At 45.1% G+C, this 25,289-nt stretch overlaps 1 protein-coding gene and 1 long non-coding RNA gene across 7 annotated transcripts in view; one reads left to right on the top strand and one right to left on the bottom strand.

Annotated features, from left to right (window-relative positions):
* LOC309622714 (uncharacterized protein) overlaps positions 1-25,171 on the bottom strand; it is a 37,624-nt gene extending 12,453 nt beyond the window's left edge. Inside the window, exons 1-4 of one of the 6 annotated variants that reach the window (XR_014241063.1) lie at positions 24,702-25,171; positions 23,339-23,475; positions 15,562-15,658; positions 551-787 (exon numbers count right to left, since the gene is read on the bottom strand). Coding sequence is in view for 2 of the 6 variants with exons in the window: in XM_082378808.1 (XP_082234934.1) it covers positions 14,961-15,034; positions 15,562-15,658; positions 23,339-23,475; positions 24,702-25,005 (612 nt within the window). In the remaining 4 variants the exon portion in view is untranslated. Of the gene's footprint in view, positions 1-550; positions 788-13,851; positions 15,035-15,561; positions 16,294-16,624 lie in introns of those variants that run through there. The other 5 variants (XM_082378808.1, XM_082378807.1, XR_014241065.1 and 2 more) reach the window with 5 other exon arrangements.
* LOC309622743 lies at positions 13,750-15,485 on the top strand. Its single transcript, XR_014241101.1, has 2 exons — positions 13,750-13,855; positions 15,168-15,485. It is a non-coding gene; the product is annotated as an uncharacterized lncRNA (long non-coding RNA).
* Positions 25,172-25,289: the final 118 nt, after the last annotated feature.

Below are 25,289 nucleotides of genomic sequence, written 5' to 3'. Positions count from 1 at the left end.
CTGTGCTTGGGGTTTAATGCTCTGTGCTTGCCATCTTAAGATTCTTTTTTTTCTTTTTTTTTTTTTTTGGCCACACCGCGCAGCTTGCGGTATCTTAGTTCCCCAACAAGAGATAAAACCCATGCCCTCGGCAGTGAAAGCGTGGAGTCCTAACCACTGGACCACCAAGGAATTCCCACCATCGTGAAATTCTTAATTGCACTTGCCATCTTGAAATTCTTAATTTTTCTTTGAATCTGTTTTGTAAAGGAAGTCCTATGTAAGTTAAGACAAGAGAGATGCACAGGGACTTGGAGCCTTGGCTCAGAGGCAGTGCCACCTCCCACTGCCTCCTCACCTCCTTTACCCCCTGACACCCCACATTCTGCACAGCCTCTCCCTCCCTGCCCCATCCAGTGACTGTTGCGGCCCTCCACTCCGGGCAGCGGCCTGAGAGCAGGCACAGGGAAAGGTGGGGACAGGCACACAGGCTTCCCGGGGCAGGGCTTGGTGGCAGCCGACCCTGCCCTTGGCACACTCAGCTGGCACTGGGCAAGAACAAGCCTCTCACCTACTCCCGATGCAGGTACCTAGACATCCCGGCACGGAGGTTGCTGAACCCTTAGGATTTCCTTCCACTGAGGGTTGGAGCAGGTGGCCTGTGAGAAGGGAAGATTCCCGGCACAACTTCCCCAGCCAGGACATGGCACATCAGGTGCTCAGCGCATCCTTATGCCTTGTGCACCCTCCTTCCAGCCTTCCTGAGTCTGGCTTGTGTTCGTCTCTTCTAACTAACTGGAGGCACCTTCTGGGGACGAGCCATAAAAAAACAAATTGTGTCATTTTGGTGATTCCACATCCAAGTTAAACACGCTGATATTTGCATTTAAATTGGCATTGCACAAGATAAAGAGGAATGGTAAAATTTATTAAATTTAAATTTTACATTTTCTTTTACTTAGAACTACATTAAATACCAGATTAAAAAAAAATCATGGCAGGTTAAGAGAGAGATCGTGGAAGAAAGGAAAAGGTTTTTGTTTTTTTTGTTTGTTTGTTAAAGAATCAATTTTATTTATTATATTTATTTTTTGGTTGCGTTGGGTCTTCGTTGCTGCACATGCGCTTTCTGTAGTTGTGGTGAGCAAGGGCTACTCTTCATTGAGGTGCGCGGGCTTCTCATTGCAGTGGCTTCTCTTGTTGCGGAGCACAGGCCCTAGGCGTGTGGGCTTCAGTAGTTGTGGCACGCGCGCTCAGTAGTTGTGGCACACAGGCTTAGTTGCTCTGCGGCATGTGGGATCTTCCCGGACCAGGGATTGAACCCATGTCCCCTGCATTGGCAGACAGATTCTCAACCACTTTGTCACCAGGGAAGTCCCAGGGAAAGGTTTTATAAGTTAGTATCTTCAACAGCACTTTTCCCTTTTTGTTTTGAACGAAGGGCCCCCCATTTTCATTTTGCTCTGGACCCCACAAATTACATAGCTGGCCCTGCTCACTCTCCTTTTCCTGAGAGCACTGACTCCAATAAATCACTTGAACAATGTCCCTATTCCTGTCCCAGACGTGGCTTCTAGGACCCTGACATAAGACACATGCAACTTATCCAGGAAAGAAAAAACTAGAATTCCCCCCCACCAAAAAAACACAGAAGCAGCATGAGACAAGGCATTCATTGTGTCCTGTGGCCAGAGCAGAATCCAGTCTCTGCAACTGTCACACCTTCTCCTCCTCGCATCTCACCCTGAGCTCCTCTCCGAAACGGCGTCGGCAGGGTGATCGCCGAGGTTCTCTGATAATAACAGCTACCGTTTACTGAGCACAATCCACGTGTCAGACAGGCGCTTCCCACGCCTTATGGTCAATCCACAGGTCAACCCTAAGCAGCAGGTAACAGGATCCCCATGTTACAGACAGGACATAGCCTCATGGGGTGAAGCCCAAGGTCACTCATCCAGCAAGTGACAGACCCAGGGTTAGGCTCCAGGGCCTTTGCTTTTCATCACCAGGCTACCCAGCTTCTGCTGCCCCGGTGCTAGCACTGGAGCCAGAGGCGTGCAAAAGACATGGTCCTTACAAGGGCACACCTTTTTTTCTTTTTTTCTCCTTAAAATTTTCTTTTATTGTTTTCTTCTGCTTACAAAAGTAACATAGGATTATTATAAAAATAAAGATAGAATACAAACACTGCAAGTTCCTATTTACACGTATTCCAGGCTGAATGATATTTCCAAACATTCTGCATTCAATCAGAAACTCCCAAAATAGAGATGGAACTCAAATTCAGTCCAAATCTGTTCCCCACCCCCCCAAACCCGCTTAGCATTACTGGCAGGGTCAGTCCAGCCTCCGGGAATCAGACAGCTCTAGTGACAAGGCTCTCACTTCTATACTAGGAATTTCCAACTATATTTCTCCAGCAAATTGGAAATCATGTCCTCACCATCTGTTCCTCCATAACCACCTCTCTTTGATCTAGTTCTGCCCTGAGAACACACCTAACCAGACGAGATAAGACAAGCAGCCCAGAGACAGCCCCTCCAGACGGGGACGAACACTGCTGGTCTCCCTAAGAGCTTCTGCTAGGGCATGGCTTCCAGACCCCCTCACACCCTGGGTGCCTCTTCCATTCACTCCAGCCCAACAAAGTCAGATCCATGACTCAGGACTCTCTTGATTCCAAGTGTCAAAAACCCAAGTCAACCTGATTTAAGAAAAAAAAAAATGGAGGCACTGGATTTATTGGCTCAAGTACCTGAAAATCCAAGCCTGACAAGGGAGGAACTCAAATGACATTATGAGCATGGGGGTCTCCCGTCACATTGGCTCCACTCTGCAGTAAGCTCTCTCTAGAGGGTTAAGGCAGAAGCAGGTTTACATCCCCAGAGCTTACCATCCCTGGGGGAAAAGAAGGCCAATAAAAGCATCAAAATTGAGACCTGCTGGCCCAGATTTGGATGATATTGTCATCCTTGAACCAACCATTGTGGTCAGAGGAATGAGACATGTTGATTGCCAGGCCTGGCTACACACCTACCTGGATCTGGAAGAGGGACTGAGACCAGGAGAAGGTTAGTTTCTCAAAGGAAAAAAAGTCAAGTTATTTTTACAAGAAATGAGAATAGATGTTGGGCAGGCAAAACCCACAGATGCCTTCCAAACACTCACAGCCATAAACATGGTACTATGTGGTCCCATGTGGTCTGACAAGCCCAATGACAGTGAGATTCTTAGTCTTTTTGCCCTATCCAAAGGAGGAAGATGGTTTCTGGGGTTCCAATGAGAGCTGGGTATGACTTGGGTTCAAGTTCAAACTTTTCCTTTTTATCTCTTCTTACTTCTTCCTTCCCCAACCCACTGACACTGACCCAAACTCCGTCCTGTTGAAACCAGAGGCAAAGAGAAAGGAGACACATGGTATGCCAAGGGACCTGATTCCGTTGAGCTCCCAGAACCTTGGAGAACTGCCAGTCCCAAAGACCCGCCTTTCAAGGGAAAAGGAATTGGGGACTAATAGAATTATTTCGAGGTGCTCAGGGAAACTGATGGAGAAGGATCTGTTTCCAGGCAATCAGTTTACACCACTCACTTTATATAATACAGATGCGTCTGTACAGGTTAGTAACCTTTAAAAAAAAATCAAGTTAGTGTTTAAATGCACTGTGAAAAAGATACTATAATAAAAACTAGCTACCATTTATTAAGTATCCTCTATTTGCAGGAATATTTTAAAACTCTATGAAGTACATATTATCCCCATTTTACAGATAAGAAAACTGAGTCTCAGAACCTACCCAAGCTTCCAAGGGCAATAAGTGACAGAGCAAGGATTTGAACCCAGGTCTGTCTGCCTCCAAAGTCCCCATTGTGTTTTCAATCACACACTCTAAAGGAAAGAAATCCCATGGCAATGCTTTTTATAACATTTTTTCTAAAAATTAATTAATTAATTAATTTTTGGCTGTGTTGGGTCTTCGTTTCTGTGCGAGGGCTTTCTCTAGTTGTGGCGAGCAGGGGCCACTCTTCATCGCAGTGCACGGGCCTCTCACTGTCGCAGCCTCTCTTGTTGCGGAGCACAGGCTCCAGACGCGCAGGCTCAGTAGTTGTGGCTCACGGGCCTAGTTGCTCCGCGGCATGTGGGATCCTCCCAGACCAGGGCTCGAACCCGTGTCCCCTGCATTGGCAGGCAGATTCTCAACCACTGCGCCACCAGGGAAGCCCTAAAACATTCTTGATAATGCCTCAGAATATCAATCTTGTATATGCAAGTTTTTATATCCAAATTTGTTTACAGTGAAGTGCACCTGTGGGTTATTCTGATGGTTACTGGGAATAATCAGTATTGAATTCTTTTCAACACTGAGGTTACAGCCAAACATGACTTTGTTCATCCCCTTGAACATGCTCTGTGCTCCATTGAGCCTTCCACGTACAGTTTAACACGTGGTCAAGAGCATCAGCTATGGTGTCAGACTGCAAGACCGAGCTCCAATCAGCTGAATTGACCCTGAAAAAGTAGCTCATCTATTTAGGACCTTAGTTGTCCCTTCCATAAAATCAACAATAGGACCTATGTCATGGGATTTTTATGACAATTAAACAAAATCATCTAAGCAAAACTCTTAGCACCATACCTGGTACATAGTAAGTATTCCATAAATGTTCCTACCAGACTGTAAGCAACTTGAAGGCAGGAGTGTGTGTGTGCTTTTCTTGACCACTGCAACCCTAGAACCTAGTTCAAGACCTTGCACATTATAGACACTCAATAAACATTTGTTGAGTGAATACCTTATTAAAGCTAGCTCACTTAATCCTGAAATCTATGAAGTAGGGACAGACAATAAACACAATTCTTTTAAACGTAAAATCATTTAGGTAGTGCTAAGTTCTAGGAAGAAAAACAAAGAGAAGGACAGAAAGTGACAGGGAAAAGGGGGGAAGATATGTCATAGATAGCCCAGAGCTAAATCAAGGTAGGGATAAAGCCAATGGAGGAGTGTTATGGACTAAATGTTTGCATCCCCCTAAAATCCAGATTGAAGCCCTAACCCCTAGTGTGGCTGTATTTGGAAATAAGGCCACTAGGGAAGCAACGAACGTGAAATGAGATCATAAGGATGGGGCTCTGATCCAATAGGATTAGTGTCCTTGTAAGAAGAGACACCAGAGAGCTTGCTCTCCCTGCCCCTCTGTACACACACTTGGAGGAAAGCCCATGTGAGCCCACAGTGAGATGAAGGCCACCTACAAGCCCAGAGAAGAGGCCTCAGAATGAAACCTACCTTGTCAGCAGCTTAACCTTGGACTTCTCAGTCTCCAGACTTGTGAGACATAAGTTTCTGTTTAAGCTACCCAGACTGTGGTATTTTATGACGGGCTCGAGCTAAAATAGAGCATGTTCTAGGAAAAGGGAACATCAAATGCAAAGGCCCTGAAGGAAAACAAGGTCCTACAGTATAGCACAGGGAACTATATTCAATATCCTGAGATAAACCATAATGGAAAAGAATATAAAAAAGAATGTATAGGCACTTCCCTGGTGGTCCAGTGGCTAATACTCCACGCTCCCAATGCGGGGGGAGCGGGGGGCTCGGGTTCAATCCCTGGTCAGGGAACTAGATCCCACATGCTTTAACAAAGAGCCTGCATGCCACAACTAAAGATCCTGCATGCCGCAACTAAGACTGGGCGCAGCCAAATAAATAAATAAATATTTTTAAAAAGAATGTATACATGTGTATAACTGAGTTAGTCTGCTGTACAACAGAAATTAATACATTATAAATCCACTGTATTCAATAAAAAAAGATATTTAAAAATAAATAGATAAACAACAAAGACCTACTGTATAGCACAGAAACCTATACTCAATATTTTGTAATAACCTATATGGAAAAGAATCATATATATATTCATATTTATTATATATATATGCTTTGCTGTATATGGCCTTTATTATGTTGAGGTAGGCTCCCTCTATGCTCACTTTCTGGAGAGTTTTTATCACAAATGGGTGTTGAATTTTGTCAAAAGCTTTTTCTGCATCTATTGAGATAATCATATGGTTTTTACTCTTCACTTTGTTAATATGATGTATCACATTGATTGATTTGCGTATACTGAAGAATCCTTGCGTCCCTGGGATAAATCCCACTTGATCATGGTGTATGATCCTTTTAATGTGTCGTTGGATTCTGTTTGCTGGTATTTGGTTGAGGATTTTTGCATCTATATTCATCAGTGATATTGGTCTGTAATTTTCTTTTTTTGTAGTATCTTTGTCTGGTTTTGGTACCAGGGTGATGGTGGCCTCATACAATGAATTTGGGAGTGTTCCTTCCTCTGCAATTTTTTGGAAGCGTTTTAGAAGGATGGGTGTTAGCTCTTCTCTAAATGTTTGATAAAATTCACCTGTGAAGCCATCTGGGCCTGGACTTTTGTTTGTTGGAAGATTTTTAATCACAGTTTCAATTTCATTCCTTGTGATTGGTCTGTTCATATTTTCTATTTCTTCCTGGTTCAGTCTTGGAAGGTTATACTTTTCTAAGAATTTGCCCATTTCTTCCAGGTTGTCCATTTTATTGGCATAGAGTTGCTTGTAGTAGTCTCTTAGGATGCTTTGTATTTCTGCGGTGTCTGTTGTAACTTCTCCTTTTTCATTCCAAATTTTATTCATTTGAATCCTCTCCCTCTTTTTCTTGATGAGTCTGGCTAATGGTTTATCGATTTTGTTTATCTTCTCAAAGAACCAGCTTTTAGTTTTGTTGATCTTTGCTACTGTTTTCTTTGTTTTGATTTCATTTCTTTCTGCTCTGATCTTTACGATTTCTTTCCTTCTACTAACTTTGCGTTTTGTTTGTTCTTCTTTCTCTAGTTCCTTTAGGTGTAAGGTTAGATTGAGATTTTTCTTGTTTCTTGAGGTAGGCTTGTATAGCTATAAACTTCCCTCTTAGAAATGCTTTTGCTGCATCCCATAGGTTTTGGATCATCGTGTTTTCATTGTCATTTGTCTCTAGGTATTTTTTGATTTCCTCTTTGATTTCTTCAGTGATCTCTTGGTTATTTAATAACGTATTGTTTAGCCTCCATTTGTTTGTGTTTTTTACGTTTTTTCCCTGTAATTGATTTCTAATCTCATAGCGTTGTGGTCAGAAAAGATGCTTGATATGATTTCAATTTTCTTGAATTTACTGAGGCTTGATTTGTGATCCAAGATGTGATCTATCCTGGAGAATGTTCCATGTGCACTTGAGAAGAAAGTGTAATCTGCTGGTTTTGGATGGAATGTCCTATAAATATCAATTAAATCTATCTGGTCTATTGTGTCATTTAAAGCTTGTGTTTCCTTATTAATTTTCTGTTTGGATGGTCTGTCCATTGGTGTAAGTGAGGTGTTAAAGTCCCCCACTGTTATTGTGTTACTGTCGATTTCCTCTTTTACAGCTGTTAGCAGTTGCCTTATGTATTGAGGTGCTCCTATGTTGGGTGCATATATATTTATAATTGTTATATCTTCTTCTTGGATTGATCCCTTGATCATTATGTAGTGTCCTTCCTTGTCTCTTGTAACAGTCTTTATTTTAAAGTCTATTTTATCTGATATGAGTATTGCTATTCCAGCTTTCTTTTGATTTCCATTTGCATGGAATATCTTTTTCCATCCCCTCACTTTCAGTCTGTATGTGTCCCTAGGTCTGAAATGGGTCTCTGTAGACAGCATATATATGGGTCTTGTTTTTGTATCCATTCAGCGAGCCTGTGTCTTTTGGTTGGAGCATTTAATCCATTCACATTTAAGGTAATTATTGATATGTATGTTCCTATTCCCATTTTCTTAATTGTTTTGGGTTTGTTTTTGTAGGTCCTTTTCTTCTCTTGTGTTTCCCATTTAGAGAAGTTCCTTTAGCATTTGTTGTAGATCTGGTTTGGTGGTGCTGAATTCTCTTAGCTTTTGCTTGTCTGTAAAGGTTTTGATTTCTCCATCGAATCTGAATGAGATCCTTGCTGGGTAGAGTAATCTTGGTTGTAGGTTCTTCCCTTTCATCACTTTAAATATATCATGCCACTCCCTTCTGGCTTGTAGAATTTCTGCTGAGAAATCAACTGTTAACCTTATGGGAGTTCCCTTATATGTTATTTGTCGCTTTACCCTTGCTGCTTTCAATAATTTTTGTGTTTTTAATTTTTGCCACTTTGATTACTATGTGTCTCGGTGTGTTTCTCTTGGGTTTATCCTGCCTGGGACTCTCTGCGCTTCCTGGACTTGGGTGGCTCTTTCCTTTCCCATGTTAGGGAAGTTTTCAACTATAATCTCTTCAAATATTTTCTCTGGTCCTTTCTCTCTCTCTTCTCCTTTTGGGACCCCTATAATGCGAATGTTGTGGCATTTAATGTTGTCTCAGAGGTCTCTTAGGCTGTCTTCATTTCTTTTCATTCTTTTTTCTTTATTCTGTTCTGTGGCAGTGAATTCCACCATTCTGTCTTCCAGGTCACTTATCTGTTCTTCTGCCTCAGTTATTCTGCTATTGGTTCCTTCTAGTATATTTTTCTTTTCAGTTACTGTATTGTTTATCCTGTTTGTTGTTTAATTCTTCTAGGTCTTTGTTAAACATTTCTTGCATCTTCTTGATCTTTGCCTCCATTCTTTTTCAGAGGTCCTGGATCATTTTCACTATCATTATTCTGAATTCTTTTTCTGGAAGGTTGCCTATCTCCACTTCATTCAGTTGTTTTTCTGGGGTTTTATCTTGTTCCTTCATCTAGTACAAAGTCCTCTGCCTTTTCATTTTGTCTATCTTTCTATGAACGTGGTTTTCCTTCCACAGGCTGCAGAATTGTAGTTCTTCTTGCTTCTGCTGTCTGCTCTCTGGTGGATGAGGTTATCTAAGAGGCTTGTGCAAGCTTCCTGATGGGAGGGACTGGTGGTGGGTAGAGCTGGCTGTTGCTCTGGTGGGCAGAGCTCAGTAAAACTTTAATCCACTTGTCTGCTGATGGGTGGGGCTGGGTTCCCTCCCTGTTGGTTGTTTGGCCTGAGGTGACCCAGCACTGGAGCCTACCCACTCTTTAGTGGGGATAATGGCAGACTCTGGGAGGGCTCACGCCAAGGAGTACTTCCCAGAACTTCTGCTGCCAGTGTTCTTGTCCCCACGATGAGCCACAGCCACCCCCCGCCTCTGCAGGAGACCCTCCAACACTAGCAAGTAGGTCCGGTTCAGTCTCCTATGGGGTCACCGCTCCTTACCCAGGGTCCTGATGCACACACTACTTTGTGTGTGCCCTCCAAGAGTGGGGTCTCCGTTTCCCCCAGTTCTGTTGAAGTCCTGCAGTCAAATCCGTGTAGTCTTCAAAGTCTGAGTCTCTAGGAATTCCTCTTCCCGTTGCCGGACCCCCAGGTTGGGAAGCCTGACATGGGGCTCAGAACCTTCACTCCAGTGGGTGGACTTCTGTGGTATAAGTGTTCGCCAGTCTGTGAGTCACCCACCCACCAGTTATGGGATTTGATTTTACTCTGATTGCGCCCCTCCTTCCGTCTCACTGCAGCTACTCCTTTGTCTTTGGATGTGGGGTATCTTTTTTGGTGAGTTCCAGTGTCTTCCTGTCAATGATTGTTCAGCAGTTCATTGTGATTCCAGTGCTCTCGCAAGAGGGAGTCAGCACACGTCCTTCTACTCCGCCATCTTGAACCAATCTCTCACTTTGCTGTATACCTGAAACTAATACAATGTTGTAAATCAACTATATTCTATATTTCAATTAAAAACAAAAAAAAGGCCTTGTAGGAGCTTGGTAGTCAAGGAACAGCAGAAGGCTGGTAAATGAGCAAGAGAGAAAGTAGTAAGACGGGACTTCCCTGGTGGTGCAGTGGTTGAGAATCTGCCTGCCAATGCAGGGGACACAGGTTCGATCCCTGGTCCGGGAAGATCCCACATGCTGCAGGGCAACTAAGCCCATGCACCACAGCTACTGAGCCTGCGCGCTACAGCCTTAGAACCACAACTACTGAGCCCACGCGCCACAACTACTGAAGCTTGTGTGCTCTAGGGCCCGCATGCTGCAACTACTGAGCCCATGTGCTGCAACTACTGAAGTCCACGCGCCTAGAGCCCATGCTCCGTGACAAGAGAAGCCACCACAATGAGAATCTTGCACACCGCAACGAAGAGTAGCCCCTGCTCACCACAACTAGAGCAAGCTTGCGTGCAGCAATGAAGACCCAACGCAGCCAAAAACAAAAAAGTAGTAAGACAGAGGATCAGAGAGCCAGGCCCGTCCTGCCCCACAGGCTCTGATAGCAGAGGGCCAGGAGAAAGCCACTATCCCAGATGAAATCATTATCATCATCACCATAATATTTAACATGGACAACTGATTCTTTCTCAAATTTATATAAAGTATAAAGAAAGGCCTTTTTGGAAAACTAAGATATTTTTATAGTTCTATGGATAAATCATATTCTTGCCATGCAAATTCAGTTTCTATACTAATCAGACTGCTATGCCCATGACCCACTGTGATACTATAGAGCAACCGGTGGAAACAGAATCCCTTCCTCACCCTCAGACAATGTCAATGCCAATGCCAAATGTGTTCCAACTATGACCCACTAAAGCCATGACCCTCAACCCAAGCTGGGGCCCACATGAAAGGTACTAGGGAAAGGCTCCGATTTCTCTGCACTATCAGATTTGGTCAAGACTGTAGTTCTTCACACCAGGGTGGATCAGCAGACCTAGTTAATGCTGAAATCACTGGAGGTAATTAAACAGGCAGGACTGGGCTTGGCCTCAGAGAGGAAGAGAGGAGGGGGCTATGCAGATTTTCCTTTCTTCAGTGTCAACATTATAAAATTGGCATTGGTACCTACTTCCTCCTGATGCCATTTAGTTTTGGAGGCAAAAACCCAGGGGAAAGGAGTCAGATGGATTGGGAAGTCAGATGCAGAGGTCAATGTTGGGGTCTGTAGTTTTATGCAAAAATGTCTGCCTTTTATCTAAAGTGGGGATTTGCAACTGGGAGCGATTTTGCCCACCCCTACCCGCCTGGGGCCCTTTTGGCAACATGTGGAAACATTTTTGGTTGTCACTACTTGGGGATCAGGGAAGTGCTACTACCATCTTCTAGGTAGAAGCCAGGGATGCTGCTAAACATCCTGCAATGCCTTCCACAGCAAAGAATTTTCCAACCCAAAATGTCAACTCTGATTTAATAAACAGTGAAAAGGTAAAAGAAACTCAAATATTTAAGGGGCTTTCAAATCCCATATAATCTACACATATATATATACATATATACACATGTATCATTTAATCTTCACACCAACTCCACAAAGTGATGCCCATTTCCAGATGAGAAAACGGAATCTCCAGTTAAGTGGGGAATTCACCCAGCTAATATTACCTAAAGCTCAGCCTCTCAACATGTTGAATCAAATCTTGGAGACAGGGCTTCCCTGGTGGCGCAGTGGTTGAGAGTCTGCCTGCCAATGCAGGAGACACGGGTTCGAGCCCTGGTCTGGGAGGATCCCACATGCCACGGAGCAAATGGGCCCGTGAGCCACAATTACTGAGCCTGCGCGTCTGGAGCCTGTGCTCCGCAACAAGAGAGGCCGCGATAGTGAGAGGCCCGTGAGAGGCCCGCGCACCATGCACACCAGGCTTCTGCCGTGAAAAAACTATGTGTCCCAACAGGGGAGGATTTGATGAGGGGTTTTACAACAATGGTTCAAAGGTGGGGTCTCTGACAAGATTAGGGTGTGTGCAGGGTCACAGGGGGTGGGTCTCCTAATCTTGATGAGCTCCTCTGGTCCCTTTAATCTTGCCTCAGGGGCTTTCTTGGCCGTGCCTCCCTTGATTAGCAACTGTTTGAATCTGCCCTTTGGAACTCAGGAAAGGTCATGGAGGCTGGAGTCTTGCCTACAAGAAATGGGGGACAAAAAGGCCTCCATGCCTGTGATCCCCACAGGGCCCCGCTCAGTTTCACTAGTAACTGGCAGAGAAGGAATCTGAACTTGCTCTGGGTGATTCTCACTAGACTGTGAGCTCCACGAGGACTGGGACATTGTCAGCCTTGTTCACCTCCATGTCCCCAGTGCCCAGCAGAAGTTGGTAACCAAAAGAAGTTCAGTAGAGACTTATTTGAATTAATAATGGATAAATAAATGAATGCCTGAGTCAAGGGCCCTGAAGCACATGTTCGTTTCTTCCCACCACTCCTAGAGTGAAGATAAAGAGTCTCACCATATCTCTCCAGGCTTCCGGTCAGGGCAGTATGTTGCATGTCAGAAACAGAAATCTCCCCAGGCCAAGCAGAAACCGTGCACCTCAGACTGGGACTTGAACCCATGTACCGGGACTCAAACCCGGCCAAAACCCAGATTGGGACTTGAACCCACACAGCCGGGACTTGAACCCAGACAAAACCCAGTCTTCTAACTGAGATCACACACCTGGTTTCAGGATTTAATGAAGCTCAGGTTCTTGATGTCTCATCGTAGAAAGAATTCAGTGAGAGACAAAGTGATAGGTAGGAAGTGGATTTATTTAGACAGAAACACACTCCACAGAAAGAGTGTGGGCCACCTCAGAAGGTGAGAAAGGCACCAGGGTATGGGGTTGTCAGTTTTTATAGTGGTGGGTAATTTCATAGGCTAATGAGTGGGAGGAGCATTCCAGCTATTTCAGGAAGGGGCGGGGATTTCCAGGAATTGGGCCACCGCCCACTTTTTGATCCTTATGGTTGGTCTTGGAACTGTCATGGCGCCTGTGGGTGTGTCATTTAGCTTGCTGATGTGAGCATATACTGAGGCTCAAGGTCTAGTGGAAGTCGACTTGTCTGCCATCTTGCACCCATTTGGTTCTAATCAGTTTATGTCATGTCCTCGGGCTATGTCATTCTTTCAAAGGTTGTGCCCTGCCTCCTTCCCTCCTGTTTCAAAATCAAGTCAAAATGGAAGTTTATGGTGAGAATGCAAAGGTATTATGGAAACAAAGCCCAGACAGAACGTATGGGTTTAGAGAGCCACCAGGAATCAGAGTGCCCAGTGCTCTCTGTCATCTCTACCTCTGTTTTCTCTCCCAACAGATGACTTTCTTTTTAACCGTCTTGCATATGGTCTAGTAATATACTATGCTCAGCCCCACTTTGACTCTAAAAGTCCCCATGTCTCTCGGCTTGGCTGCCCTTAGTTAACTGGATTCCTCTGTCAATACCCCAGTGATAATTCCCAGAGGAGGGATTAGATGGGTGCAGCCTGGGCCATTCTTCAAGATGACTCTGGCCGCAACCAGACGACTGCAACTTCACGAGAGACTCTGACTGAGAACTGGCTAAATGAGCCTTGTCAAGCCTGAGGTCCATGAGCAAAAGGGGACCCTTGTGGGTGGGGGAAATGAAACAGGAGGGAGGGAGGCAGGGCACAACCTTTGAAAGAATGACATAGCCCGAGGATATGATATAAACTGATTAGAAGCAAATGGGTGCAAGATGGCAGACAAGTCGACTTCCACTAGACCTTGAGCCTCAGTATATGCTCACATCAGCAAGCTAAATGACACACCCACTGGCGCCATGACAGTTCCAAGACCAACCATAAGGATCAAAAAGTGGGCGGTGGCCCAATTCCTGGAAATCCCCGCCCCTTCCTGAAATAGCTGGAATACTCCTCCCACTCATTAGCCTATGAAATTACCCACCACTATAAAAACTGACAACCCCATACCCTGGTGCCTTTCTCACCTTCTGAGGTGGCCCACACTCTGTCTGTGGAGTGTTTCTCTCTAAATAAATCCACTTCTTACCTATCACTTTGTCTCTCACTGAATTCTTTCCACAATGAGACATCAAGAACCTGAGCTTCATTAAGTCCTGAAACCAGGTGTGTGATCTCAGTTGGAAGACTGTGGGTTTTGGCCGGGTTCAAGTCCCGGCTGTGTGGGTTCAAGTCCCAATCTTGGTTTTGGCCGGGTTCAAGTGCCGGCCATGCGGGTTCGAGTCCCAGTCTGGGTTTTGGCCGGGTTCCGGTTTTGGCTGGGTTCGAGTCCCGGCATGTGGGTTCAGGTCCCAATCTGAGGTTCACGGTTTCAGAAAGTTTGGTGACACTGTTGTCTGCTGTAATGCCAAAAAGTAGGAAACATACCTCATAAACATGATGATCTGACCAACCTGCCTCTAGTAAAATGCAAAGAAGAGAGAGAAGCTAAAAAGAGGAACTTTTTTGGTTTTCAAGCAGAACGTAGAGGTTATGTCAAAGCCAGTGTTTTCTGGGTTTGAAAATAAAACTACTTCTCACTCCCAGCTTCTCCAGAGGGCAAACTATTCTCAAATTAAAATGGCTTTCCAGCAAAGGATGAGAATTGCATCTTTTGTTAAGAGCTCAGAGAGGTTTAAGAAGGTACCTCATTAACCATTCCAAACAGACAAAATCCTTCTAAAGAGCTTAAGGGTGTGCCTTCTTATCTCAATAAACAACAGGATTTCTAAGATTCTTAAGGGCATTGTCCCACAGTGGTCTGAAAAGGCATCCAAGGTAGAAAAGGACTTAACAGGAGCCAAAAAGATTTGTGTCATGGCTTTTTTCCCCATGCAAGGAACTCCAGTAAAAATCATAAAAATCCTCAAAGTTTTTTAGAATCAGCTTGAACAAAAAGAGAAGGAGATATATAACAATCTAATACATAGCTTTGAGTTCTGTAGGAACCAAGGCCCCCCACCCAGATGGAGGATGGTAACTGCATGCTAAGACCCCAGGCTGGTCAGAACCTAAGGAATGATGATATTGACCTTTCCTGACCCTCGTGACTTCAATCAACTCAAGCTTGAGCTCTGTCAACCTTTGCCCCAATTCTAGGCTGAATTCTCTGCTCAAGCCCCTTCATGAATATGTATACACCCTTAGCTTAAAACTTCCCCAGTTTTGCTTTGGGGAAGATCCCAGGTGTTCTCCTTGCTTACTGCAAGTAATAAATCCTTCCTTCTCCCACTCATTGACTTGGTTGTGTCATTTGGCTTCCACATCCACCAAGAGGTAAACCCAGTTTTCGGGTAACAGGCTGAGCTGCAGAGAAACATTGAATAGAACTGGACCCTAATCAAGGAACCCACAATACATTTACTGCAGTATTCAGATGCCTAGCCCACAGCTGGATGTTAGGTATGGAAGACAGATAAGTTATCTTTTTACTTCACAGATACTCAGATCAAGACTCATTCTTGGGCTTCCCTGGTGGCGCAGTGGTTAAGAATCTGCCTGCCAGTGCAGGGGACACCGGTTCGAGCCCTGGTCTGGGAAGATCCCACATGCCACAGAGCAACTAAGCCCGTGTGCCACAACTACTGAGCCTGCATGCCACAACTACTGAAGCCCATGCACCTAGAGCCCAAGCTCCGCAACAAGAGGAGCCACTGCAATGAGAAGCCCCATCTCCACAACTAGAGAAAGCCCACGGGCAGCAACGAAGACCCAAATGCAGCCAAAAATAAATAAATAAATAAATTATTTTAAAAAATTCATTAAAAAAAAATAAGACTCATTCTTGAAGAGCTGTAACTAAGAAACCACACTCAAGGCACCTCCAGTCATACCTGGAAATGATACCAAAGACGAGATCCTGGACTTCAAGCCTGAACCTGACGGCATGAGAAGTTTGGGAGCGTCTCGTGATGGAACAAGTTCATTTTGCTGAAAGAGGAAAAGAAATAATTTGCAGTCAGAAGCAGACTGTGGCAGTTTTAAAATATGGCCTCCAAATTCTTTGACATTCATGGAATGTCTCCTTCCCCTCAATCTTGGCTTGATCCATAGAAAATAGCAGAAGTGGCCCTGTGCCCATTTCTGACCCAGGCCTTAAGAAATGAGCAGCTTCTACTTCCTTCCGTTTCCTTTTGGATCCCACCTATCACACTTTGAGGGAGCCCAGGCCACAGGGAGAGGCCAAGTGTATGTGTTCCAGCAGATAGTCCCAGGGAGGTCCCAGTCAGCCTCAGGGGCCAGACCTGAGGGTAAGAAAAGCTTTAAGATGACTCCAGCCCTAGCTGATATCAGACCACAACCAGATGACAGACACAGAGAGACACAACTAACTGAGCCCAGTCAGGTCCCAGAACCACGTGAGGTAATAATTAAATGAATGTTTTGAAGCCACCAAGCTTTGGAGTGATTTGTTACACAGCAATCGATAACCAGAACAAATACTTTCAGTAGTTTATATAATCTCAAATTGTTTGAATGTGTGACAATGAGCATAAATAACTTTAAAAATTATAAGGAGTCACTAGAATGAAAAAATAAATTAAAATTTACTATTAAGGGCTTCCCTGGTGGCGCAGTGGTTGAGAATCTGCCTGCCAATGCAGGGGACACGGGTTCGTGCCCTGGTCTGGGAAGATCCCACATGCCGCGGAGCAACTAGGCCCGTGAGCCACAGCTACTGAGCCTGTGCGTCTGGAGCCTGTGCTCCTCAACAAGAGAGGCCGCGACAGTGAGAGGCCCGCGCACCGCGATGAAGAGTGGCCCCCACTTGCCACAACTAGAGAGAGCCCTCGCACAGAAACGAAGACCCAACACAGCCATAAATAAATAAATAAAAAATTAAAAAATAATAATAATAATAATAATTAAAAAAAAAATTTACTATTAAAATGACACAAGGCTTTGGAATCAGCAAGAACTAAGTTCAAATCCTGGTTGGCATCTGATGAGTTGTATGACATTAGATAAGTTACCTAGCCTCTCTGATTCCCAGTTCCTTTCTCATTAAAATAGAGTTAGTTAAGAACACCTATCGTATAAGGTTGTTGTGAGGTTTAAAATCAGAGAATAAACGTAAATCCCTTAGCCCAGTGCCTAGTAGTTGCTCAATAAACAGCTCTCATCATTGTTGCCAACATGATGGCTAGCAAGGTCTCTGGTGATGAACAGCCCACCTCTCATGTAAGAGCACTGAAAGTTCTTTTAAGCAGGCTGAACAAGTGCCAGTTTGCCTTGTGCAACACTGGCTGGATGACTGTGGAAATACACATTCCAAATAGGGCTTAGGCATTTGTTTGGTTCCAGATGGAAATCGCTCTCGTACAGTTGCTGTTGGAGATAGGCTCACCTAGACTTGAGCATCAGTGGGTATGAAGGTAAACAGGTGAGAGGAGAACAAGGTAAAGGAGACCGACTTCTATACCATGGACAAGACCAGCGCTGTACACAAGCAGTCAGTTTCTGAAGAGTGGATGGAGGATGTAGTTTGATTTTATGTTAGCTAGTCAATTCAGCTAATTGAGTGTTAATTAAAAACTGACTTTCACAAAGACCTAAAGTTCATGCCACAGAACATCCAAAGCAAGAGGCGGTGAGGCTCATGACATAAAGAAGCTTGCGATCCAGTTAAGGATCTTAATTCGGTCATTCTTACATTTCTCCACTCATTCCACTACCAGAATGTCTTCCCCTAGCTGGTCTCTTTGCCTCGAGTCCCACCTAACTGCTGTCTTTACCACAGCCCAAGTAAACTTTATAAAATGTGGTTCTAATCCTGACACTCTCAGGCTTTTAAATCTTTGGTGGGTCCCTGTTGTTCTTTGAACAAAGTCTAAACTCTTTAACATGGTTCAGAAAAAAACTTTATGGTCTGGTTTAAAACCCTCCAATGGTATCACATTGCTTCTAGAATGGAATCCAAACTCTTCCCTGTGTCCTACTAAGCCTTGCCTGAACTGGATCCTCTCTGACCTCACCTCTCCCCATGCTCTACCTCCCCTCCCTCATTCCACTCCAGACACGCTGGCCATCTTCTTGTTTCCCCCAGCATGCCTCAGAGCCTTTGCACTTGCTCTCGCCTCTGCTTAGAGCACTCTTTCTTGAGTTCTTTGCACAGCTGATTCCTTCTTAAACCTCCCTAACCATCCAATCTGTTACACACACATCAAAGGGTCAGTTGACTTTCTTAACAGCACTTATCATAAGCTGTAATTATCTCACTTCTTTATCTGTAGGCCCCATGAAAGCAGGAATCCTATCAGCCGGGGTCACTGCAATATCCTCAACTCACAGAACAGTGCCTAGTATACAGTGTGTGCTCAAAATTTGTTTTGAATGAATGACTCTCCATTTTCCAGACTTGGAATCCAAAGCTCAGACAGCTCAGGAGACTCACTTAAGCAGCAGAGCTGAGTCTGACTGATTTTGAAGTCCGTGCTCTAGACCAGTGCTGCTCAAAGCAGCTGGTCAGAGAAATATCCGTTACTGGTCCAAGCCTAAGGCAGTGACGGATTGCGCCAAAACAGGGAAGAATACAGTGCTACCTTCATTGAGCATATCTTGCTATGAAAAAAATAGCGGCTGAACTGCAAACAATGTGCTAGTGATGTCGTTGATGTATTACATCCTGTGGCAAGCTCCCTATCGAATTGGTAGCTAATCACAAACAGGTGGTGTCGGCACTCACCTGTGCCCCACACTTAGATTAGCATTAGTCTGGCGACCACACCGTACTCCTTACTCTTCTTCATGCCCTAGCCAATGACTTCCTATGAAGCACCTGCTTTATTCCTGGCTCCTTCTTCCTCTCATCTGTGGGCTGGTGCACAGGAAGTGTCTGATAATTTGTATTGCAGATGAAGAGAATATTGAGAAGGTTTTTTGCTTTCCTTTTTTTTTTTAAATGCAGTTTTTCAAAGCCAGCAAACAAACCTATTTTTTTTTTTTTGATTATTCCCCAGTTTTGGAATTTTCATGAGGCTCCAAGCTCCAGAAAGCTATTCTTGCTGGCTAGTTGGCTAAGCTCTCAGTCAGAGTCCTGATTTCCAAAGCAGAACTGTGCAAACTATTTTTATTATACACACTGGCCTCACAGCCTAAGGCAGTGACAGCCTTAAAAATCCTGTGATGCCGGGGCCTGTCCTTATGTGCTCTTAATCTCTTATTATACTGGTGCAGAGCTCCCTAACCAGAATCTGCCCCCATTCTCCATCACCATGGGCTTTCTATCAGTGCTTTCACTTCTAACCTCACCAAATAGCCCCCCTAACACACACACGCACGCACACACACACACAGAAATACCCCATGCCAAGATAGCATGCTAGTAAGAAAGATTTGCTCAGTCATTCAAATATTCAATGAGACCTTTCTCTGTGTCAGGAACTGTGCTAAGAGTCAAGGATTAAAAAACACAGTCCTTTGGGATCTTTCTGAGCTGAGTCAGGAAGTCAGACGAAATATGACGCAAACAGTGTCATGATGAATGCTATGAACAAAAGTCCTGAAGTTTTCTAAGATGTCAAACAGGCACCCTAATCTAGTCTGCTTGCATACGCTAGTGAGGGCAGAAGAGACATTTAAATGGCGGCTTGAATATCAGCGTGAATGCTTTGTCTCTGCAGGAGTCACCACCAAAGCTGTCACGGCCAGCGACTGTACCAAGCACTTTAGATGCAGGAAGTCATTTCGTCTTCACAAAGACTGAAGGCATGGGAGCCATTTTTATCCTCATTTTACAGATGAGGAAACCAAGACACAGGGAGGAAAAATTACCCCTCTAAAGCTTCACAATCAATCAGAGATCAGGACCTGGTTCTGCTGGATTGTGATGTCTAGTTTTTAACCATTGCACTCTGCTCTAATTTGGTCAAAGCCTTGATAAATAAATACACTTGCGTAGGCGTCCCAGGGCCAGGAAGAGGTCCATCTATAATTAGAGCTGTCCCTGATTAAACAAGGTGTTAGGAAATACACAATGGTTCCCGGGTGCTACGCTCTTCAGTGTTATGCCCATAAAGTACAATGATTCACTCCTACTAAATTGCCTTTGTTGTCAATAATTATTGGTTCTGGAAGTTTCTAGAAGGATGAGTTTCCAGGTTGCATCTGAAGGACTTGAACCCAAACTCATCCAACTTAATCATTTGTGGGCCAACTTCCTGGATCAGACCCCATGCTAGACTTGCAGATACCCAGCAGAGTAAGTCACAACCCTAGCCCTCAAAGAGTTCATCTGGTATTGAAGGAGACAGGTGAGTAAATGGATCACTATGTTATGATGCAATGAGTGGTAAACAGAGAAGCATGTACAGGGACCAGAAGTAGCATAGAGGAAAGGAAGTCTTTCCAGGGGAGAGGATTTCTGGGTTGGGTTTTAAAGTATAAATAGGCTTTCAATGGGAACTCAAGAAGAGAGGCTTACACATGCACAAGAGGTAACAGTAATGGGCAGTAGCATGTACTCAGTTTACTATAAGCAGTTTTGTCTTATCAGAGCATATAATGAAGGGTGCAGAGAGGCAAGAGATACAGCTAAAGAGGTTCCCAGCATCCAATCATGGTGGGACTTATGTCCTAGGATGGGATTTTATCCTGAAGACAATACTGCGGGAGAGGCATGGTTCTAAGCCCTGGAAATGATACAGTCTGGTTTGCTTTTGAGAAAATTCACTCTGGCATCAGTAAGGAGGGCAGATGGGATAAAGTCAGCCAAGAGGCAGGAAGGACCTTTAAGAGTATAAATGTGATATGCAGAGGCTGGTGCTCAGGCGAGAGCAGTGAGGTTAGACAGGAAGGAATAGATGCGAGGACAACAAGAGGACCGGGTGACTGGCTGGCTGTGGACGGCGAGGGGGCGAGAGGAGTCCAGGATGACTCCCAGCTTTCTGTGTTGGGCGAGTGGGTGGATGCTGGTACCACGAGCTGAGGCAGGGCCTTTACGAAAGTGAGTAGGCAAGAGAAGACGGGGTGGGAGGACGACGAGCTCCTATCTGGACTTGCTGAGGTTAATGAGTCAGGAGGTGGGGATCAGCGGGCAGAGCAGAGCTCCAGAAAGAGGCTCTTCTCTGTTCCCATAGGGAAATACCTGACAGGACTCATTCCTGGGCAGGGCAGGAGTATGTGACACCCAAGCTGTGGGTGCCTCTAAAATGCAAATCGTCAACTACTGAAACAAGCTGACTCCTATAACAAAACATGCGTTGTGTCCCACATCTGAGGAGAGGATGGCCCTAGAGCAGGGGTCCCCAACCCCTGGGCCAAGGACCAGTACAGGCCCGAGGCCTGTTAGGAACCGGAGGTGAGCGGCGGCTGAGTGAGCAAAGCTTCATCTGCCGCCTGGACCGTCCCCCTCCCTGCCCCGACTGTGGAAAAACTATCTTCCACGAAACCGGTCCCTGGTGCCAACAAGGTTGGGGACCACTGCCCTAGAGGATCAATAAGGCCAAGGCAGAGCCCTAGATTTCCCACTTATTTATTCCCCATGCCCCCCTTCTTTGTAAGTGACACTACCATACACCCTAGAGCTCAAGCCCAAACCCTAAAACTTACCCTTCAAGCCTCCCTTTCCCTCCCCACATCCACTTCATCTAACTCATCTTCAACCACCACTCTATCTCAAACACCCCGTCACTCGTGATCCCTCATCCTGCGTTGTTATCTTCATTAAGCATTTATGCTATCTAAATATACTATCTAATTTATACTACTGAATATAATACTCTACGTTGGTCTACTTGCTTGCTGACTATGTCCCCATTGGAATATAAGCTCCAAGAGGATGGGGGCTTTGTCCTGTTCTTCATCATATCCCTCATCCCTACAACAGTGCCTGGCACACTGTAGGAGCGCCGTAAGCCTTTCTTAAATGAAGTTCTCCATCTGAGCACTTCTCTCTCTCTCTGCTGCCACCACACGGATTCAAGCCCTCGCACAGTTCCTGGAGGGCTCCCACCACACACTTGGCAACTGATTGCATGTGGGCTAGGAGGGAGGGGGAGGAGTCCGAGGTGACTAGTCTTCACAAGTCCTGGTACCTCTCCAATCCACCCATCTTTCACGAAGCAGCCGGAGTAGCCCTCTAAGATCAAAGATCATGTCACTCGCCTGCTTAAAATCTTCCAGGGGTCCTCAAGGCCCAGCATGCCCACCTCTGCAACTCCACCTCCGATCACTTTACTCCTTGCCCTCTACTCCCCATGCTCTGCTTCTGTCCCTCCACCCAAGTGACCTTCAGTACCAGCCACACCTCTGTCCTCGCCAGCAATCTGCAGGGATCTCTGCTCATACACCACCTCCTCAGAGAAGCCTTCTCTGACCATCTAAACTGAAGTGCAGCCCTCCTCCTCTCCTGCAATCCCAGGTACCCTCCAGCACATCAACCTGATTACTTCCTTCACATCACTTATCACAGCCTATTCTCGTTTACTGATTTGTTGACTTGATTATTGTTTCTCCCTTTTTTACCTCTCTCTCCCCCGGCATGTATTCCAGTGTCCAGAACATAGTCAAGGCTCAATTATTTGTTGGACAGAACTGTGTTTCCACTTTCATGATGGTGATGGTGATGATGATGATAATGATGATGTCAATGACACTCATACTAATGATGCTCCCCACGGTGAGACGCTAGTTTGATTCCGTGGATTCAAGGACTGACTGGAGCATGTTCTCGACCATCTAATTAGAGACAGAACCCACTGTTACAAGCTTGGTCTGGGCTTTGAAGCTAGAATGTGTGTGTGTTTGTGTGTGTGTGTTTTCTTCATACCAGGAGACCTCATAGTCATCATTAGGTACAATCTACCACCTGTCTCCATGGAGACCCACTCAGTAAAAGCAAAATGAACATGTGTCAGGTCTCCTCTGTCACTCTGCAAGATGGGGAGGATTAACTGTGTTTGGTAGACAATAAATATTGAGACAGGAAGTGCTCAGATCAAGAACTTCTCTTGGACCCTTTAGATGTTCTTTGCAGCTCCTGCACTCACTCTGCCAGGAAGGATTCTGAGGACATGCTAGGGAAGAGAGAAAATGCAGTTAACCAGACCGTGCTGGAGGGAGGGATTAGGGCTGATAGCCAACAGGGGCTGCAGAAGAAAGATTCTGGCCAGAAACTGAAGCATGATGACCTGTCAGTTTCAGTAACACTGGGGAAAACTTGAACTCATCTCCTATTGCTCCTAAAATAGAGACATATGTTAATGAACGTCAATTCAGAGATGGAAGAAATCTCAAACAATTGTTTCATTTTACAGATGTGTAACTTGAACCCAGAGCGGAGAAAGGACTTTCCCAGGGTCATACAGAAATTCCATGACTGATCTAAGGCTAGGATTCTCACTATTTGAAGGTCAGTGTTTTTCTCGCACATGACATCACAGGTGTAAGCCTAACACTGAAGCTAAATTAAACTAAGTTATCCATGTATGGCCACAGAAACTAGCAAAAGCCTGTGTCCAAAACTTACCCAAGGGAATTCCCTGGCGTGGTGGTCCGGTGGTTAGGACTCCACGCTTTCACTGCTATGGGCCCAGGTTCGATCCCTGGTCAGGGAACTAAGATCCCACAAGCCATGCCCCGCGGCCAAAAAAACAAAAACAAAAAACTTACCCAAATTCCTATGGCTCTCATTTCCAGCTCACTTTCCTCTTGGTTCATGGCCAGCCTATTACAAGGCACAGGTATCACTTCCCCTTTGACTTCCAAGCAGATGCTACCAAATGAGGCAGGAAACAACTGAAAGATATCTGTTGGTAGAGAACAGAGTTGCACACGAGACTTAAGCAGCGGGTGAATCACATGAGATAGTGAACACTCTTTGAAGCCATGTCAATCAGAAGTCATGGCTCTCGCTCCAAAAAAATGTGGGAAAACAGGACCATTCAAGAATATCGAGTGTTCTGTGTGGGATGGAATGACTTGGGGAAAAAAAGAGGAAAAGAAGGTTAAGTCTACCACTCAGGGTTCTAAGTTATGGGGTCACATATCTGGGAGCTCAGAAGAATGTTTCTATAAAACATATAAATAAAAATATATTTCTAAATAACAAATGTGGAAACTGAGATCAAAATAACAAAAGATAAGGAACCACAAAGCACCAGACCTCGGGTCCAATCCTATATAATTACCTTGGACAAACAGTCTAGATACTTAATCTTTCTCCCTTATCTTTACAGTAATGATAACGATGGCGATAAAAACATAGTTATCACTTACTGATCACTATCTCTACGACAGGCAACGAGGTAAGCACTTTATATGCCTTCTTTCAACTCAGTCTTCATCTCAATCCCATGAGATGTAGGCATCATCATTCCCAATGAGAATCAGAGAGATGAAGTAATTTGCCCAAATTTATAACCAAATCGCAGAACCAAGATGTGAATTCAAGTTTAAGTTCTTAATCATTATATTTCAATCATTATATTTCAAGCTAGCACTTGTATTGTGCTAGCTCTTTGTTCACGCTCCCTAAATGATCATCCTTTGTGTCCCTTCCGGTTCTTATTCACAATCCTTGTCATATCCTCCACAAAGAAGGTGCAATAAGGCTCAATCCTCCATTGCCAACTCTCAAACCATCCATTGCCAAAGTCACTAAATTCCTGGTCAGCTAATTGGGGGAGGGGAGGCCAGGAGAAGAGCTCCCAGTGCTGTCCCTTCCCATTCCAGCTGGAGAACTCAGAATCTAGCAGGCACAGGAAAAGGAGTGAGAACTGCAGCACCTAATTTTCTTTTCTGGGGATCAATTCCCCTTTGGAAGGAGGGAGCTGGGCCACAGGGCCCCTGAGGGGACCATGGAACCGCGGCAAAGGGCATGTGTTCCGCAAGTGACTTCTCAGTTACTGTCCCATCTTCAAAATGAGTGATAGATAATAATTGCACGCACTTCACAAAGTTAATTAAATCAAATAATTCCCCAGAAGAGCTCAGCAGAGTGCCTGAGACATGGTAAGCATTCAATAAATGTTACCTATTATTGCTATTGCCATTACTATCATCATCATTCCAACTCCAGCATTCGCGATGTCTCTTAAGCCAGGGGATACCTTCGTGAATGACTTTAATTTACAAATGCATTCACTGATCTCTCTAAAGAGCGGCTCTAGAGCCCTGTATTTAGCGTTTTCCCTGGCACACTGATCAGGTTTTCTGCCTCCAAAGGAAGTCTGCGCCTTGCAGAACTGCCATGTTAGTAGCAGCAAAGACTTCTCTTCCCCTTCTCTCTCGGCGGCGGTGCGAGGCTTGAGCGCTAGGGTTCGGGAGCCCGCCCACATCAGCCACCATTGGTAGCCCCGTCGCTGGCGTGATTAAGGCCCCTCCCCCTTCTCTCTGGGACCACTCTGAGGCCATCTCCGGAAGCGGAGGGGCCTCGGAGGAGGGCCCGCGATGCATCCTGGGTTTTGTAGTCCATCTGTAAGGCTGCAGCCTGAGAGCTGGGCTTCGCGACCCGCGGAACTACAATCCCCAGCAGCCGGGCGGAGAGAGGAGAAAGGGGGTACTCGCATCACGTGGGCGCTGGGCCTGGGCGGGCTGCTTCTCAGTGCGGCGGCGGCGGCGG

Source organism: Balaenoptera borealis (assembly GCF_965194805.1).
Source record: "Balaenoptera borealis genome assembly, chromosome: 2".
Lineage (NCBI taxonomy): Eukaryota > Metazoa > Chordata > Mammalia > Artiodactyla > Balaenopteridae > Balaenoptera > Balaenoptera borealis.
The sequence above is the reverse complement of the archived record's forward strand: the minus strand, read 5'-3'. Positions and strand labels throughout refer to the sequence as shown.